We start from the raw sequence: 20,861 nt of genomic DNA, 5'->3' as shown, positions 1-20,861 counted from the left end.
AAAATTTTGCTGCATCTTATGTTCCATCAAAGAATGCTGTACATAAATTGTTATTAAGTGTAGCTGTGGGATAAGAAGCTTGCTTTCTAACCACATAATTCCAGGTTCAGTCCTATTGTGTGGCACCTTGGGTAAATGTCTTCTACTATAGCTGCCGGCCAACCAGAGCCTTGTGAGTGGATTTGGTATGCAGAAACTGAAAGAAGCCTTTTATATATATATATATATATTTGTGTGTGTGTGTGTGTGTGTGTGTCTCTATGTATGTGTGTCTTAAAAATTAAGAAGACCCAATTGCTTATGTAAATACACGTGTATGAAAGATAGTTGGTTAAGTTGCAAAGAATATTTTTTATTCAGTATTGTAGAGTAAAGCTTAATGCTTAATTTGTAGCTTTTGACTGATTAAAAAGATGTGCATATGCATGTACACATACAAACATCAGTAAAGAAATGTGTATGTGGTTACTTAACCCAAGAGAAATAGCAACCAAATCTTCCTCAAACCAAATCCTGTTTTAAAAATGGATATATTGGATAATGTAGTTGGGGCACATTATTCCTGAAAATATCAAATGGGATAGATTTCCTTGATTAGCGGTCTATTTGATGAAAAACCAATGTAGCTAAACAACTTCATCATCATCATTTAACGTCCGTTTTCCATGCTGGCATGGGTTGGCATGGTTTGATGGGAGCTGGCTGAAGAGCTGCCCAGGTTCCATGTCTGTTTGACATGATTTTTACAGCTGGAGGCCCTTCCAAATGCTAAACACTTTACAGAGTGTACCAGGTGTTTTGACATAGCACTGGCATGGGTGATTTTATGTGACACTGGTACAGGAGCTTTTTATGTGGCACCAGAACCCACAATCCTGCAAGATAAGGAAAGCTCAGCTGAAGAGGGATGTAGGGGACATGCCTGTATGTGAGGACAACCACAATTTTACTTTGCTTGACGTGTCTTCTCAAGCACAACAAACCATCTGGAGTCTCAGTCCCTTGTCATAATCTTTCTCACCACTTCATCCCACGTCTTCCTGGGTCTACCCTTCCACATGTTCTCTCCACTATTAGTGATCGGCACCCCTTCATGCAATTGCCTTCATTCATAATATAATTTACAAGCCTACTAACCTCAATTTGTGCTGTATGTTTAGCATAAAAATCTAGGGCTTGATCTCCATAGATATCTTTACCAGTTGGTTTCAGCAGACTTGCCAGTTCTTTGTTATGTTGGGAAAGCTGAAAAAGTGAAAGTATACTTATTATTTAATATCACAACACCAAATCTCTACTGCATCATTATAATTTTATCTGTTTTTTTTTTTCATCAACCACACCACATCATTGACTGGGTACTAAAATTTTCCTCTACCTTGTATAATCTAAGTTATCAGAAGGGAACCATCGTTAAGGATGTCATGTCAAAGGGACAGTAAGTTTTTAATGGTAAGCTGTCTCCACAGCACTAAGTTTCGCAACTAAGGAGAACTTATCCTATTGTCCATACTGACTGGGACTACATTGCCAGAAGAGGTGGACAAACAGCATAAGCAAGCCAACTTGGCAGCTGTATACAATCAACTCTCATCTGATTAAATTATAAATAAGGTGGCATGATGATGATGAGAATAGAGAGAGAGAGAGAGAGAGAGAACATAAATATAAAATAACCTGATGTGCTAAAATGAATATGTTGTGTCCGACAGCTTTTGGTGAAACTTGCCCATCTCTATGCTCTTCTTCATCATCAGCATCACAATCGATAACATCTTCTGAATGAAAGGTTTCTTTTGCAACTTTTACCTATGAAAAGCAGAACAAACATCATTTTAATCAGTTTTTGTATGATTGAAGAATTTTGTTTATAGAATTATAGTGAACCTTACAACATAGTAGTTCCTTTCTGTTTAATACTGGTTTCTTTTGCTGAGAATCAAGGTCAACATATTTGTAGATTAGCAGTAAAATCGATTTATTCAAACCCCATATGCAATGATTCTTTGGAGATGACAGTTAAAAAATAATTCATAATAAGTGATCAAAGAACAGTAGGATTTCCAAACAAAATAGGAAAACACCAAACTGGATACATTGATCTATTTTCATTATCTCTTTACATTTGATATTTCAATTATTAGGTGTTCAGAAATATGCTCTGTCATTAAGGAAAATATTTTCAGTATGTTTCAACATGTGTATTTTTCTCTGCAACTTAATATGTATTGAATAGTTTTATGCATTGAAACAATTGCTGAATAATTTCAATAAGGTGATTTACAGATAATCAAGATCTTGTGACTTTTCTGTTCTCATGCCTCAAATTAATTCCATCCCCGTTATATGAGATTTAATCTCAAAGCCAGCAACTACTAAATTGCTCATCAGTTCTTTCTTAGTTCAGTGTTCTGCTGTGAAGTAGGTCTTCATCCTTAAATTTGTTCTGTCAGGTAAATGTGGCCAGAAATTTCATTGTCTTGCTCTATGTACAACAGTGTAATAATGGAATACAAACTCATTTCTTCAGCCAAGACGCTGGTATTAAGCTGATATTTTCATTGTTTGTGATGCTGTATAATGTAGCTCATATTTTAATCAAAGTTTCCTGAATAATGTATATTAACATATCTTGCTTGATAGAAAGAATATTAATGTCTGGGCTTGAACTCATGGTCCAACTCTCAACCCCATCAATACATAAAGTTTACTTAAATATTTAATTAAATTCTTTGTAATATATAACATTCTGATTGTCTTGTTTTGAGGACATTAAACATTAATATGTTAAAGAAACAGTGCCTCTTCAAATTTAGGACCTACGTACAAAATAGTAGCACTAAAATAATGCTTACTAAAATATGTTTAAAGTTTTCTACTTGGCCTCATATATTTTCTGAAAACAAAAATGCTACTTGGCAAAGAAAGAAATCAATGACTGAATACAGTGTACAGAGTCAGCAGTTGAGATTTTTATCCAGTACAAAGTCATGCCTGATCAAATTGCAAATCAGTTTTAAACCTATTTCTCTTCTTATTCATTTGTATCATTGTATAATTACAACTGGATAATCATCATGGGTGTTTCCATCAAACTTCTGCTAGATACAGTACTGCAAGCTTGATTATATGGGTATAACATTTTAATCCATAAAGATATTTAAGGATTTCCTGTACACATTAAAGCATTCCTTAGTAAGTGAAATAAGGAGACATATACATGAGGATAACTGAAAAATAAACTAGTTGAAATGTTGTACACAAACAATAGGTTATTGACATCAACATTTCTCAAACATTTAGAAATAAAATCCATATCTGGAAAAATTAAAATGAAACGTGATATGCATAAGAATACTATTTTAGATATATTTTAAAACATTTGCAGTATGAATTTCATCAAGCAAAACAGTAAATAAAATGATAAGAAAATTGTAGCGAAGGAATCTTAAGATATTATCAGAAAATATTAAAGAATGCCATTGATAAATGATGTATTTAAAATTCATGTTAAAATATTTTACTGACCAAACAAACACATAATTATCATAACAAAATGAATTAAGCAATTTTATCATAATATTGGTAAAATAAATAAACAAGAAAACAAAAAAATATACTAATCAAACATTTAACAACAAAAATATTATTTCAGCAAAGTATAAAATCCAAAAGTGGCAGTATACTTAGTTGGATTGATCCCCAAATATTACTTGTATATTTCACTAACTGTGGTGAGTTGAAAGGCAGAACTGATTCTTGTAGAATTTGAAACTACAACTGAGGTTGGACAAAACGCAATAAACTACTTAGTGATGCCTTTCTGTTATAAAACAAAAGAGGGAGAAACACTGCTTACAATGTCTGTAGAATCCAGACTCATGTGACTGATGTTCTGTTTGATTTTTATAAGTTGATGTCTGGATGGAAAATGTGTGAAAACATTTGAGAAGATTGTAGCTTTGGGGAGGAATGACTTCACAGTGTTTAATGCAGGATTTGGATATTACAAAGAGAATCATGTTTCAGAACTTAATAGGGGTTGTATGCAACTTGATAGTTCAGAGGAGCAGAGATTAGAAACAGTAGACTTGTGGTCAGTTTTTGATGTGTGTTGGTGAATGAAATTTTGCCGGTTAGTTGAATGACATTCCAATGGATGTAGTCTAGAATGTTGGATTGCAGCTACAGTACTATACCAGATATTGAGCAGTCCTCCAATGTGGTTTTTACTTGAGCTTTGCAGCGGGTCAGCAATTGATCACATTATTTTCTGTTTCTGAAGCCTAGTCTTTGGGAAGATATTTTGAAATGTTATATATATGTGAAGTCACACTGTAGAGAGATCAGATTGTGAGTTTTAATGATTTTGATTGCTATGGTTGTTCATGTACTGTGTGGCTGAAAAAGTGTTCTCTTGACATTAATAGCAATTGTGTCTTGATAATGATGAAGGAGCATTGATTGTAACGCTACCATTGTTTATAAGATGCAATGTCCTCCATGCATTTTGAAAAGTGATAGAGCTTGAAGGCTGTGTGCTACACAAAATCATCCTTTGATTTCCTGATAGTTACCTTGCAGGAATTTCAGTGATGAATAAAAGTCTTTTAGTTTTGTTGATAAGTGAGTTCCCCAAAGGGATGTAGGTAGAATCTTTTGTCTGTACTGCTGCAGCACAATTGTGAGCAGGCAATTTGGGGGTCTGGAGTTGTGGCATTTCATTGAGGGAAAGAGGTCATATGGAGAGACAGATTTAAAAGAACAGTTTCAATCATGCACTTAGTTCAAAGTCAAAGTAAGACAAGCACATTTAGTCCCAAGAATGGCCAGTATAGAACTTGTGAAGCTCTGGCCAGTTAGCTGATTTGAAAAAGTAGAGGTTTGTAGGACAGAGATTGTTGGGTAACAGGGTGATGTGATATGTTTTGCATTGATTAGGTAAAGTTTAGATGATCCAACATTGTAGAGAAAATTGTGGTTAGGTGAAATCTACATTTGGAAAGGATTCTTGGAACTAGTAATTTTACAGCTACATTTAAAAAAGCAAAATGCGAAATTAATAGACTAGAAAATTCATATGAATATATACTTATAAAGAAACAGTCAGAATATCAAATTAATCAATTTACAAAGAGAATATTAATAAGTTAATAAGATGAAAACAGTACACAGATCATATCATCATTAGGCCTGTAAAGTAAAACTTTTGCTTCACTTCAAGATTATATAGTATGTTTTCTTTTTCCAAAGATAAATAAAAATACAAATTTGAAAAACATTGAATATTTTTGCCTTTAAAATAACACTTTATTAACTTTAAAGCTTAAAGAATAAAAAAAGAAAGAAATTAGCATGGTTTTCTATATATATCATCATCATCGTTTAAGCAATGACATGCAGACTTTCAGAAGGGTAACAGCTCAGTTTAAAGACATCAATCCTCACAGCATTTAAAAAAATTATGTTGGCAATTCACACACACACACATTAAAATAAGTTTTCAGTTTTATGTATACTGGTTTTTATCTTGCTCATCATAAACATTATAGCACTTTTCTGTATATACATTTCATTCAAATGTCTTCTTTTCCATGCTTGCATGGGTCAGACAAGAGTATGTTTGGGCAGAGTTTTCTATGGCTTGATGTCCTTCCTGTTATCAACCCCATTTGTTTCCAAGTGAGGTATTAATCTCCCAGTCTATCAAACAATGAATAGCATGAATATGTCTAACCGGAAAACTAGAAACAACTGACACCAGATGGACAAGCCTTTTGTTCACGAAGGTCATTTAACATGACAAGGCATGTCAAGAAACTCAGATGTGCTTTCATAGTGGACTGCAAGCAAATGACACTGCTAGCAAAGCCATTGTTTACAATCAATGAACAAATGTGTTCAGATGAGAAAATATGAATTCACACACATACACACATATACACTAGGTTTCTTTCAGTTTCCATTTACAAAACCCACTCACAAGACTTTGGTCAGTATGGAGCTATAGTAGAAGACACTAGCTCATGATGCCACATTAGAAGACTGAACTCAAAACCATGTAGTTAGGAAGCACTCTCTTTAACTACACAGCCATGTGCACCTATATAAATTAGAAATTTAAAGAAATATACTGTGAGCTATTTAATATGAGAGTCACAGCTCTCATGTAGCAATAAAAAAAATGTTGATCCTTATCACAAAATACAAATGTAAATATTAGAGCCTTCTTTATCTATGACAAAATCCATACTGAATAATACAGAAACCAATATAATTTAGTAAATCAAAATACCATTCTCCTGCACTTAAAATTTTTCCTGTACTTGAAAATATTCATCACTTTTTCATTGTCAACAAGGATTCTTTTCCCAATGTTAAGAATTATGACATCTTGTTTTCTACTAGTCAGATACATTGTTTAGTTTAAATGGATTAAATACATTCTGAGGTATTAGTCAATGTCAGACAAGTTACAATGTTTCTGTTATTACCAGGATGATACATATGTATTATAAATATATATTCAAACATTTTTGTCATTATTTTTCTTTGGTGAGGCAGCACCTATTTGATTATGAAAATAATAAATCTAATCAAGCAGGCTATTTATTACATGAATTTCAGAGATTGGCTTCTTTGTAGTTCATGAAAATTTTGAAAGCTGAATTCTTATTTAGTCCCATCACTCTCATGTAATCATAATAATTTGTAAAGTAGACACATAACCAAACATGATTAATAAAAGGTGACAGTAAGAGTATTATCCAGGGAAGAAGGGTCCATTGTAGTTGTCATCCCTGTGAAAGAGTTGCATCATTTTGTAATAAATAATCTAAATATCTTTATTCACTTTTAATGAAAACCATATTGTTTTTAGAATTAATTTCAAATGTAAAAGTCATATGTTGTTTAATCAATTATTAACTAACTTAAAAACATTCATTAATTTTAGTTTTTGCACATTGGTGAATCAAGTTGGACAACTTGCATATTTTTTGATTGAGCAGTAATGGAACCAATAGCTGAGAAACAAAAGCTAATAGAATATATATTCGAAGTATATATTTAAATTTTGAATAAAGGGGCACTTTTGAAATGAAAAAAAAAAAAAACCCAACAAAAAACCCAGACTGATGCCCCTACCCCTGTGTGTGTGTGCCTGTATAGAAGAAAAAACAAAAAAAAAAACAAAAAAAAAATTCATCCTGTGAGAATAATAAACTGCATTCTTAGTACTTGGCTAGACATACAAATTAGCAACTCTACATCAATATCTTTAGCACTTAATACATTACCCTCAGGACTGTTGTATAACTGAACATACTAATTGAAGATCATGTAAACCAACACTAGTTAAACAAGGAATATAAAGCATTGTACAAAATTTGTGAAATGAAACTTTCTTGTAGTCCTCCTTTCTAGGACTAATAAATTAAAGAAATGAGCATATGAACTAAAGACATACTCAACTATAGAATCTAATCAAAGACTTTCTCTTCATTCTAAATTAGTCAAATATATGTAAAATACATTTATCCCTTCACAAAATACCAAATGATATATTTTGAATAAATGTTCCTCTAAATAACTCTGACAAATCATACCAAGATCAGTTCTGTATAGGTCACCTGACTGATCAGCAAAGATTACCTCACCATCATGCCTCAAACATTACACAGATACACTGTTTATTCTCTCTCTCTCTCTGACCATCCTTAAATATTTTCTACTGTAAACTGATACCTAACTGAAACTTCTAATATCAGCCAGGGTCCACATGGGAATCAGTGTAAAGGCTGTACTCTCCTGAATGTTAACTACTTTTTTACCTTCATGCTATTTTATCAACACTTATCCAATCCTAAGTCTCTGCCTTTTCAAGGTACCATCTCTTTTGACTACCAACTACTAAAATGTTCTGTTTTAATCATACCAACTAATGATGTTCAAAGTTCTCAGCCACTTTCTCACATGACACAGCATCCAGGTCTCTTAGTTTCAAGCAACTAATATAACAAAACCATTCTTTAAAGATTCTTATGTTACATTTGAATGGATCCTACTCTTAAAATATTTATAATAGGGAGTAACTGTAGTCTTTTATAAGCTTTGTAACAACTGAACAGAAAATATTAAGGTTCAGTAATATATTTTGGTAATATTTTGATTACTGAGCTGAAGACTTTCATTTGTAGTCTTTAGTTTAACACTTCAGTAGGCCAAACTCTTAAAAGTTTTATTACCAATACATGTTAGAGAGATTTTCTAGCTTACAGTAAAATGAAAAGAAAAGAAACAATCATAAACTGTTGTCACTCTTACATTATGTTACATGAGAAATAAAACTGATTAAATCTAAATTAAATCTTGAATTCTTCAAATAATGTTTTGGAAATTTAATTAACAACTAACAATGGTATTTGTTCTAACTAAAAGTTTGATCTCATCTGATAAGACTTTTCTTTCAAAGAGAACTCTTAGTATTTTAAAATTACATTATGGAAGAGTCATTCTGACCATTTAAAAACATACAAAAACTATTATTTTAAATTTCACAGTTGTTTGACAAAAATTTTGACATTTCATAAATGTAAATCAAAAGTGAATTTAACAGTTTTTTGTGTGATAACAAATGGTTAAAATGACTCTTCTATGATGTACTTACTGCAGTTTCAACACAGACTCACTTGCTAGACAAGTACAACTCCAAAATATTAAGATTTAATGTAGCAGCTTAATTCATAATAGACTAATATTAAAAGCATAGCATATTTTTCTAAAACTTTCAAGACAGCAAGCAACTAGCCAACTCTATGCTCATTCCTGTAAGCAACAATTATTTACAAACTAAATTTTGTTAAAATGAGTTAAAAGAAAAGTTATCCAAATGAATCGTGCTTAAAACTATATTCTAACAGCATTCCTATTTTAAGGCTTCTATAAAACTTACTGGACATAAACAGGAGGAGTATTAATCTTCTCTACATCACTGCATCAAATCTTGCAAAAAAGACTTATCCAAATATAATAGGTAAAATTATTCTCCCATATATATATATCCAATAAATCTTCCAGAAGTCTTAGCAAACATAAAAGATGATGTTTCATATCAGTATAGAAACAAATCCTTCAAATTTGTAATTTGTAAATGATCTTTAAAAAATTAAATCCAGATAAATCCAAAACTGGATTTAAAAAAAGCAAAAAGATAAAAATGTTAGATGACTGATAAACTTCTATAAATACTTGATCTGATGCCACAAAAAAATTCCTGTGAATCTCTGTAGAAATATCAGAATGGCTGTGTTATCAGATCTGCTAAAGAATATCTAATACAAGACATTAAGGATAATGTAGTTGTAAAGAAATAAAATTGACAAACTGAAAAATATAATCTATTGAAATACATAAAAAAGTTTAAAAGAAGGAAAACAACAAAATTTCTAGTATAATTCATAGAAATGTCTAGAAAATGTTGAAAACAACCAGCTGAAAAACAAAATATTTTGCTAAACCTTTTCTGATTTCAATATAAAAGCAAACTATCTATTTAGCAATGAACATCAGATCACTTGAAACTTGGCAGTAAAAGAGACACTGGCAGAAAAAAGAAACCAGGAAAATATGGTTCTTGACTTTAAGCAGAAGCATGCAGTCTCTACAAGTAACTCATTCAAAGAAAGTAAAATGGAAAAGCTGGCAAACAATAAAATTTGAGGCAAGAATCTTTTAGCAGTGGCACCTCAGGTTTGTGTGAGTTTTCATCCAGGATGTCCTGCCTAAACACCATAACAATAGCAGCAACCTGCAAGAATGCAGTTTTGAGAAGCATCAGCAAACATCAATTAGTGAGAAGATGTAAAGGCAGACACAGGCAAACTGTGAAAACAAATGGATGATACAAACTGATACCATATGTATGGCAGTGGGATGAAAAAAAAAAAAAAAGGATTAAGGACAATCTTGAGAAATCATAAGAAGCAGATTTGCTTTCATTTTGTATGGATTACCAAGAAAATAATTTATTGACAAAAAGTGGAAAATAAATTAATGGGAATGTAAAATTTAACTGAAAAAGTACTTATGACAAAAGTAGAGCAAGAAAGGAAAATAAAGATAAATATGATATGAATATTTACATGTGAAAGAAATATATTCAGTATGGCAGCCAGTAGATGTAAGCAAAGAGGTGGAAATTTTCAAAATAGTTATGTGAAAAGGAAAAAAAATTGGACATAAAGAGAACTGAGAAGAAAGAAGAATCATGCATGAAGGCCACAGAAATACAACAACAAAGAGAAATAAGCCTGGGTTAGCAACATCATATTTCCTTAATAAGTAAGTTTGCATTTGGAAATATTTTCTCTAAGTTTTGTAGTTTCAATTCAGCATTCCGATTGATGTAAAACTATATCACTTTTTATAATTTTTTTTTTTTTTTAGCTTTTTCTGAGATAGAAACATCTGAAACTGAATTATAAGGATTTGGACACTGACAGACCTTTATGATACTTTCAAAGTCCAGCATTAAATTTAGCTTAATGCTGTTATTAAACTTACCAGATAGGAAACTTGTCTATTATGTAAATATGTAATATTCTACTGAAAATCCATAATATTTAAATGATTATTATTGAAGAAAATAAGTGAGGCAGTCAGCATTTCCAGCTTGGGAAGAACAAAGTACCACTAAGAATCTAATTTCAATTCAGATAAAGTATTAGTATTTGGAAGCTAAAAAGGTTAAAGTATATCTTGATAAATATCAATTTATGGTTGTAATGTTTGTGTTAAGGAACAAATAAACATTGATTAAGAAAGTTTACATAAATATTATCATAGTTTTATCCTTGCCTTTTGAAATCTTTATGTTTTTTATTTTTTTCAAAATTGATACTTTGAATTGATGCTGTCTCAAATAATTTACCTATTTCATCACTTTATCAGGTGAAATACAAAAATGAGGACAATTGTAATTTCAGTCGCACACATTTATTACAACGCAAAAAATTAAACAAGCACAATGCTGTTACTGCTCCCACCACCAGCACCACCACCAAAATCACTGCTGTCATCTTTATCATCTCTATCTGTGTCAATAATTCATGAAATAATACTTAAAAATCATTTTAAATTCATAAGAAAAAATCATTTTTAATGTTTTGAAGAAAATGATATAAGTGTGTTGCCCTTAAATCCAATCAACTTCTCCACTGAACTATTGATAATTTTATTTAGTTGGTATCTTATTCATTCTGAAATTGTATCTGTTAATTCAAAAGTAATGCTGATATCAAACTTATTCAGACCTTCATTAGATATATGAAGAGAGAGCAAGTCCATAGCTACAGATATCCACAAAATTAGGAGAAATATAGATATTATTCCAGAATTAGTGATATAAGTTCAGCATATCTAAGGCATACTTACAAGTTGTTTTGGATTCATGTTGTACAAAATTCTTTCAGCATTCTCACTATCATGTCGGCTTTCCATGATTGCCAAGAGTAATTTAGAAGCATTGTCCTGTAAAGAACATTTAAATAATGTTGGGAAGAGATCATAAGAGAAAGGAAATTCTGTCTTTGATAACCTTCCATAGTCATAAAATTAATTCTCAGTAACAACTCACCACAGTCTATAGTTTATGTTATCTCAGTATATCATGAGAACCATATGTTATCATTTTAAAGAAAACAAAACAAAAAAGAAATGGGATGAAAATTATACTGGATATCATTTAAAAATTACGTCTGAAGCAATTTGATTCATTATTTCTATTGTAGATATGCATGGCTATAAGAATGGAAAATTTGATAGAGTTATTGGCAAAAGTAAATCATGTTCTGCACAATTTATGAGAAATTGTTAATAATGCACTTGATAAACCATAGATTAAATTGGAAATACCTTTAGTCGAAGGACTAAACCCATTCCTTGTTTGCCAAGGGAATTGATGTCATTGAGTAGTAGTGCAATAATTATATCAATTCCATTACTCTCATGCATGGCGATTGCATTCTGAAAAATCAAAGCCAAAAAAATTTTTAGCATATAATAGAATATAATGCGATATGTAATTTTTGAAAACCCAAAGTAAGTTATAACTTATGAAAAAGTCATAAGAACAAATGCATCTGGAGATGGGCTGATGCTAAACAACATCAAAAACCTAAACTACAGCTAAAATAGGCCAAAATACATCAGAAACATTAACTGCTTACCAGCATACATACTACAACCACTCTCTCTCATAAATGCACTGCTTCCCCTTTCTTCCTCCTTTACTACAACTAGAACAGTAACAAATGTTGCTCCACAACAGCTAGCTGCACACCACTTTCACTTACATCATCCAATGCACCATCTGTTATTCTCTCACCATGTGGGATTTGTTTTACCAACCAAATCCCACACTACACTCTATTTCCCAATCCTTCATCACTGGAACCACAGCTGTGGCTAAGTCTCTGCTACCCACAACAACCTATACAAGTTCAAACTGAACATCATCTGAATCATTCTCACCAGTCTAGGAAGACCTGTAAATATAGAAACAGTCCTTCCTTCTCTTCCTTATAGACAAAAAAAATTAAATTGAAAATAGGAATTACACCCAGGTTTAAGATTAAGCATTTATTTAGTATTAGGAATGGCATCCTAATAAATCAAAAAAGATATGAAACTGCTCTCTCCCTCCTCTTCTTCATCATTGTTTTAATGTTCCCTTTTCCATACTTGCATGGGCTGGATGGAGTTTACTGAGGTAGATTTTCATTGGATAGATGCCTTTCCTGTGGCCAACCTTCACATGTTTCCAAGCAAGGTAATATTCCCTATGGCCAGACATGTTTTTGTGGGGTATTGGAAATGAATGACACTCCTTGTATGATGGTGACAACTCACTTATAGCTATCATGTGATGTCAAGATAAAGACACACACAGACAACAGGTTTCTTTCAATATCCATCAACCAGATCAACTTACAAAGCTTTGATCAACCTAGGGCTATAGTGAAAGACACTTGCTCATGGAGCAATGTAGTGGGACAAAACCAAAACCATGTGATTGGAAAGCAAACTTTTTAAGTATACAGTCACCCCCAGTGCCTCTAATGATTCAAATTTGTAGAAGTAACCCACTTATGAATCTGAAGGAACTTCTTGTTTACAAAATTATGAAGAATTGCCTACCTGGTTTTCATGACAAGGTCCTTGACAATATTCTGTTAGTGTTGTCAATGTTTGATTAATGAGATCGACATTTTGTTCGTTGATATACAAACCCAGCAAACCTAGACCACCTGTTGTGCTGCCACAGATGCAGTCAAGGAACTGTAGGGTCTCACACACCAAATTATAGTTTGATTTGTTGTTCTGACTCCTTAAGTAATTCTGAAGGAACAAATAAAAATAAACTAGACTGAAATTTGATATTTTTATGAAATCATTTATAATTTCTTTCAAAAGAAATAAGGGTTTAGGTATAGCTGGTTGAATATTTTTATTATTTTAAATCATTTTTAATAGCAAAATTATTGGAAAAGAACACAATTTGTTAAACAATAAAAATGGTAAAAGAAAAAATATATAAATACATAAAATAAAAAGGTATGCATATATCTTCACTTAATCATTGCATTAGAGAACAGTGTTCCCACCAAAAAGTTCTTAAGGCAACCTCAAACATGATATTATGTCAGGTGATTATGAAACTGAGGTACTGAATTAGTCTAGTATACTGATGGCACGTGCAATTCAAAGAAAAGCCTGGCATTACTTTAACCTATAAATTAGTGCTACAAAACTAGATACTATAAAGTTTGATACTCTACTGTTCCTGATAAGCTGTACTTTTAAGATAACTTCTATAACGAAGACAATCACAAAGAAGTAAAACAGAAAAAAACCCCAATTTCTTTGGGGTTGGGTAGCAAATGCTATTTCCTATTTGCTTACCCTTGGAAAGTATGAAAAATGGCTAATATTTCCTTCAAACTTTACTTTTGTTATATTTACAAGAGGGTAATCAAAAGAAACTGGAATTTTGCAAGATTATTTTATTCATTTAGTTTTACATGTTTACACTTTTATCACCTTCAAAGTATTCTCCATTTGAGGCAATGCATCAGTCCAGACACATTTTCCGCTGTTTGAAACTGCCCTGGAACTCTTGCAAAGTGATGCCTTTTAATGTCTCCATCGTTTTTTTTCTTCACCTCTTAGCTGTAGCACCAGCTTTTGTCACCAGTGATGACCTTCAAAAAAAGGTCTGGATCAACTTCCAACTGTTCTTTTGGTTCCTGACATGCATTAAGTCATGACTGCTTTTGATCTTCCATGAGCAAGCAAGGCACAAATTTTGCTGCAACTCATTTCATTCATAATTCCTCACTCAAAATTCGTTGGCAGGTCTCCTAGACACACGAGTCATATCAACAAGTTTGTTAATTGTTTAGTGATGGTCCTCCAAGATCAGTTCATGAATTTTCCTGATGTTTTCATTCACTCGGGAGGTCGATAGTTGCCCTGAATGAAGTTGGTCTTCAAGCAACAAGTGATCATTTCTAAAGTGTGAAAACCACTTGTAAACCTGGGTCTTGCTCATGGCAGCATCTTTGTAAGCTGTTTGAAGCACAACGACTGTTTTGGTTGCTCTTTTCCTCAGCAAAAAACAAAATTTCACAGAAGCATGCTGTTCTTTTGTTTCAGCCATTGCAAAAATCAACAAAAAGGGGAGAAGCACTGTAAAACAAAGATGCACTACATGGCAGAATGACTTCACCTAACAACAATGGTCAGCATACTGATGCCTGAGGGTTGCATCAAGTGACTTCCAGTGGTAGAAGCCTGAACTACAATGGGCTTGTCGCACAGAGAACGTTTCCAGTTACTTTTGGGTAACCCCTCGTATTCAAACCCCAACGAATCCCTCTGAACACATGGTTATGATGCTCTCCCACTACTCCTGTTCATGATCAGAGGTGCACATGTCGTCAGCCAGTAAGGGACATGCTCAAATGGTTATGGTCAAGTCACTGATAAGCAAATCTGTGGTATTGAGCAGAATATTTGCTATAATGATATTTCTGCTTCAGCCACTCAGTGATGAATCTGTCTGAAATGTAATGGAAAATAGGTCAATTTTAAAACATTCATGTCAAGGTCTCAAAAGCAAAGTTTGAAGGGAATAGTAATCATTTCCTTTGATTTCTAGATAGAAGCAAATAGGAAATAACACTTACTGACCAAAGACAAAAAATAAAAATAAAATGTTGTTACACAGTATAAGCAGTGTCAAACTGATTATCAGACTGGCTACCTACCTGTAAATCTCGGTTGTGATTTTCACAAAGAAGCTGTAAAAATCTCAAGATTGGTTGGAGTACAGCAATCTGGGGAGACACTTTGTTTTTATCTTGTATCATTGTTTCCTCCCAGCTTGTTGTCTTATTAGAATGAAACTCTTCCCCAGATCCAATCTCTTCAGTGTGACCAACACCTCGGCTTAAAGAACTGTCTCCTTCACTACTGATGATGGATATACCATCAACACTTTTAACTGTGAAAAATGTAAAAGAAAAGACATGAAATTCCAGAATATTCAAAGGAAAGAAAACTGGATAAATCTAGTTTCAGGCAGTGTAAAAAAAAATCTTTCTTATTCTGTGTTTCACTTTTGCTTCTCGGAAATAAAACTTTGAATTAATATTGTTGAAATGAAGTGAAGGATTTGTAGTAAGAAGTGAGGTAGTGGCAACAGAGATGGTATTGGGGCTGACGATATGCTGATAGAGGAACTGATGAGAATGATAGTGAAAATAGAAATTAAAGCAGTCACAGACGAGATGATAATGCAGAAGAGGAGAATGTGGAGATCGACACTGGTTTGACAGAGATGACCAGTATGCACATATCGATTTCAAATTTTAGCACAAGGTCAGTAATTTTGGGGGAGGGGTAAATAAATTACATCGACCCCAGGACTAAACTGGTACTTATTCTATCAACTCTGAAAGGATGAAAGGCAAAGTCAACCTTGGTGGGATTTGAACACAGAATGTAAAAACAAACGAAATTCTGCTAGGCATTTTGCCCAGCATGCTAATGATTCTGTCAGCAGTTTTGAAGGAGGAAGCTATTTTATACCAGGTGTTGAGACACAATAGTATGATAGGAACAGTGTCTTACTGTAGAGGAGATACATGGCTACTCTAGCTGGAAAGAGAGAGAAAAAGGTAGTGGTAATGAGGTGTCAGGATGTACACACACATACTTATATGTACACACATACATATAAAAACAGAGCTTATCTAAATTATCAATAATTATATCATATATTAATAATAAATAATACTTGCATACCTTTATTACATTCTTTCTGAGGTGAATTGGTCGTTATTTTTTTGCAGCTCAATGTATCACTGGTATTAACCATTATAGTATTCTTTATTTCAGCTTCTGCTTCCCGCATCTTGTCATAAAACACTTTGACATATATTTCAGAGTTTTTGTCTTTAGTCAATCTTGTATATAAAGATTTCTGAAAGTATATCATTATGTTATTAATTAACTGCTATGATTTTAATATTTTAATATCTGATATTAACAATATCAAACTAGGACAGACAAGAGAAACAGACTGATTACATGATGGAGTGGCTGCTATTACATCTTTTTAAATTAGGTACTACAAATTGTTTCTGCCCAGTAAACCCTGAGACAAGACAAGCCTCACAACCTGAGCCCATCATCAACAAAAGGTAGAAGCTAGTAACAGCAAGCTATTTTACCTTTCTAGGAAGCACAGTCAGTAGTGAAAATTTCTATACAAATTGATTTAGGTAGTGATCAATTGCAATGACCACATTAACACCATCTTTGCTTTAGCATCTTGATTTCATGGCACAAAGGTACTGCAATAGAGAGAGGTGCATTTTGCAGCAATGGACCACTGAGAACTCAATCTACAGAGAACCACCTGACAAAATGCTCATTTTTCACCAACATTAGAAACGCCACAATTGAGGACTAGAATAAGTTAGGATTATCATCATGCAGCATCCAAATATTCTCAAGTATATGCAGCAGGCTCTCTCAGTGCCAGTTTCAACCTGGAACAATCATGATACTAAGTCAGAGGTTGAAGTATTGACCACAGTATTTCTAATACCAATTACTCACCTTTAGATTTGGAATACTACCTTTTTACAAGTGTATATAGTGAGGTAATAAGAGAAATGTGCCTGGCTAAGAGCATGAAATAATGGTTGTGACAATGCTTGGATTCATGACCTAATGGTGAACTAGTTCTTTAGTGATTTAGTGCAATGAGTTTACTAACCTAACTTGTAGAGACTGAGCCATGACATATCGTTTTGTTAAAAGTAATGTATTCATATTCATTTAAAAATTACTCTCATTCAAACACATGTCATTATTGTTCTTATAATTACTACTAATTTTTATTTACTTAATCAGTGAAGGAAAAGTAGTACTCATGACCTAAATTGGCAGGAGAAATAGGGCAATTTATCCTGGTCCCAAAGCTTTCACCTGAATATACCTGATTAAAGGAACCCAAAAACCAAGTAGCAGTATTAATATAGTTGATGGAATAAGTTACCCAGTTAAGCCAGACAGTAATATGTTTAAGAACAGCCTATATACTCTTCACCATAACATTTCATTGGTATTACAGAACTTGTGAAGGCTATGTCACAGTTCCTTTGTTCTGATTAACCTCTCTTTCTCTCTCCCTCTCTACGTGTGTATGTATATATATATTGAACCACAAAAGAAACGTCACACATATACTAAATAGAAACTGGTTTATTAACGGACTGCCATAGTATTGATTGAAGAGTGCTAACTAAGAAACCATTCTTTCCTAATGATAAAATGTCATTTCCTGAAACATGTTTGACATCACATAGTGTCATGTGATGACAGGGTATCCTGGATCCAAAGAGATGAATTAAATATCTTGTGTGACCACCGTTAGCGATTATTACTGCCAGGCATCCTATGTGCATTGAATACACCAAACAACTGATAAAGGCCATGGGGATAGCAGCTCACACTCTTTTAAAACTTGCAGTGAGTTGTGCTGCAGTTGTCAGGTGCTCTATGAGGTTCAAGTCTGGACTTAGGGCAGGACATGGCAGTATCTGGATGTTGTGCTGTTGGAGGAAGTCTGTTGTCAACCTGGCAATATAGGCACAGGCATTGTCATGTTGAAACACGTGATTCCGATGACGGACAAAATATTGCACAATGTGAGGTCTCAACACTTGGTTGATGTAGCAAGCAACGGTGACTCCCTGGCCTTGGCCAATGTTGCCCCAGCCTTGGCCAATGTTGCCCCAGCCTTGGCCAATGTTTTGAAAGACCACCAACCCAAGTCTTTGGTTGAGTGCAATCTCACCCCATACCATGATGCTCTGTCCTCCTTATGAGTTTCTCTCCCCCACACAGCCATCAGCATGACATTCACACCTTCTTCCCCAAACTCTGCCATCTACCACAGAAATGCAATATTGACTTTCATGACTGAAGACTACAGTCCTCCACTGCTGATATCACCAGTTCTGACGTTTTTGAGCCCACTGCAGATGTGCCTGTTGATGACGATCTATGAGGATAGGGCTCCTAGCTGGACGTTGACAAGACAGATTGAAAGATCTCAGTTGGTGGCAAACTGTCACTGCACAAATAGATCTGTGGTGACTCCCTATGGTCTACCTAGCTGATTCTGTTGCCCTCTAGAATTGGTCCTGCAAGTGCTGTCGATACAGGTAGGAATCTTGACGTAATCCTTGATCAGCCACTGTGTGGACAATTATCCATGCTGTTTGTGGCTTTGTATCATTCCTCAGCTGCTCAATTGTTTGAATGTTTGAATACTGCAGCTGAAGTCATTAGCAATGATCCATGGACGTTGACCAGCATGGAGATGTCTAATAGCTTGCTCCCTCTGATTTCATGTCAGTCTAGGCATGCTTGCTGCATTCGGGAAACGAATGACAGGCTGGTAAATTTGGGTGCCTTTTATACTCAGTGAGTCAAAGTTTTGACCCTGCATCATGCTTTTCATAAAGATATATTCATGAGCATTACAATGTTCATGAAGGGTGAGTGAGTTTGAACCCTACATGCCATCCTTGTGCTTTCAAAAGAGAGTGGTGTTGTGGGTCAGTGATATCTTCCTAATGTCAAACTACCCAGAAATGTGATAAAATCTATATAATCTCAATATCATGTGTAAAACAATCTTTTACAGTGTGAGGTTTCTTTTGTTGTTCAGTATATATATATATATATATATATATATATATATATATATATATATATATATTTAAAGTGGTTTATTTTGAAAAGTGTTAGCAGTTATGAAAATTTTCAATTGCTATTTTTCATAAGATATTTAAGAAGACATGTCTGTCTGATGAAACCTCATTATATTTAAAACAGTATTTTATTATTCTTGAAAAACCTGTTTTTTTTTTAATGGTGTAGAAACAGCTGTAGTTTACTAGATGTGCCATTTGTTTGTATAAAATAATAAAACTGAAATGAATTTATCATTTAATGATTAAATTATTTAATTGTTCAATTTATTATTTTGACCTCCATTTCTAATTTATATTTATATATACATATAAATACACACACGCACAAAATAAATCTTTATGTTAAATACAAGGAAAATTCGATTACAGGGAATTATTTACAAAAATACAATAAGCTGGCTTGCCTGAATAACACTGTTGCCACCTTCCAGTAAAGCAATTCCAAGTTCAACAGTCTGTAAGAATATTTGGTTGCTCGCATTCTGGATAATGAGATCCACGATAAGATCAGAGGCACCTTCCTTGTCTAAATGGCACTAGAAAATGAACAAGATAAAACAAAATTATTTACACAAAGATGTAATTTTATATGAACTTTAGTGAAATTTGTCAATCCTTTGATCTCAGTTAAAGGTGATTAAGTACAGTCAGAAATGACGAAGGAATTGATTTATGATTAGTTACGATGAAAAAATGATATACCAATATGATTTAGCCACTCATAATCTTCAGTCATATCAGAAAACCTCAATGACACTGATACCTATTTTATAAATCCTAAAAAGACAGACATTTCCTAACATATTTGATGGTACAAGCTGTCCCGGTTAAATTTGAAAGTTGGCATAAAATGAAGAAAAGAAAACACAGTATCCCACCACAAAATAAAAAAATATTCTAAATAATCAAAAGATAATAGCTAGATTATGGCTGCGAGATAATAGTTTACTCATAGTAGCTGTCCTCAACTTCCACCATGGATTCAAGACAGCTCCCGAACCTGGCACATGCATTCCTAATTATGTCTCTGGGAGGTTCTTCAAACACCTCCTTGACCTTGGCCACCAGCTTAGCCTTGGTGTTGCAAGTAGAGTGGTTGGTGTCTTTCTCAACTATGTTCCATACATATTAATTCGTGGGATTATAATTAGGGGAATTAGGGGGCCAGAAATTGTGGCTAGTGAAGTCATAGAAATTCTCTGACAACTAATTTTGACTATAGTAAGGAGCCAAATCCTGCTGCCACACATATGGCCCTCCAGCTAGAGTTTGAGCACAGTCTCCAGCAGCTTTACACAGCAGTCTGAATTGAGCCTAAGGCCCTAATCAAAGACGTAGGGTAACATCATCCTCACTGAAGACAAACCCAAAGACCATCACAGTTTGAGAAAATTTGGTTTACATGACAGGTGGGACATGGATTGTAGGAAAGTCACCTGTTGTTCTGGGTGTTGTGCAACCAGTCCTGGCAGAAGTTCTTTTCATCTGAGAAGAACAAGATCATCC

General features: G+C 33.6%; 1 protein-coding gene across 16 annotated transcripts in view; it reads right to left on the bottom strand.

Annotated features, from left to right (window-relative positions):
• The window catches only part of LOC106882671 (inositol 1,4,5-trisphosphate-gated calcium channel ITPR1), a 312,035-nt gene that overhangs the window by 20,828 nt on the left and 270,346 nt on the right, over positions 1-20,861 (bottom strand). For 11 of the 16 annotated variants that reach the window (XM_089347463.1, XM_089347460.1, XM_089347459.1 and 8 more), the window contains 9 exons: positions 19,760-19,891; positions 16,369-16,546; positions 15,330-15,565; positions 13,198-13,398; positions 11,914-12,024; positions 11,434-11,529; positions 9,746-9,808; positions 1,678-1,809; positions 1,138-1,245 (listed from right to left, as the gene is read on the bottom strand). In XM_089347463.1, the coding sequence (XP_089203589.1) occupies positions 1,138-1,245; positions 1,678-1,809; positions 9,746-9,808; positions 11,434-11,529; positions 11,914-12,024; positions 13,198-13,398; positions 15,330-15,565; positions 16,369-16,546; positions 19,760-19,891 (1,257 nt within the window). The remainder of the gene's footprint in view (positions 1-1,137; positions 1,246-1,677; positions 1,810-9,745; positions 9,809-11,433; positions 11,530-11,913; positions 12,025-13,197; positions 13,399-15,329; positions 15,566-16,368; positions 16,547-19,759; positions 19,892-20,861) is intronic. The other 5 variants (XM_089347470.1, XM_089347475.1, XM_089347464.1 and 2 more) reach the window with 1 other exon arrangement.

This window comes from Octopus bimaculoides, chromosome 2 (genome assembly GCF_046866305.1).
Source record: "Octopus bimaculoides isolate indiv1 chromosome 2, ASM4686630v1, whole genome shotgun sequence".
Classification (NCBI taxonomy): Eukaryota; Metazoa; Mollusca; class Cephalopoda; order Octopoda; family Octopodidae; genus Octopus; species Octopus bimaculoides.
Note: the sequence above shows the minus strand (reverse complement) of the source record. Positions and strands in the feature narration are given on the sequence as shown.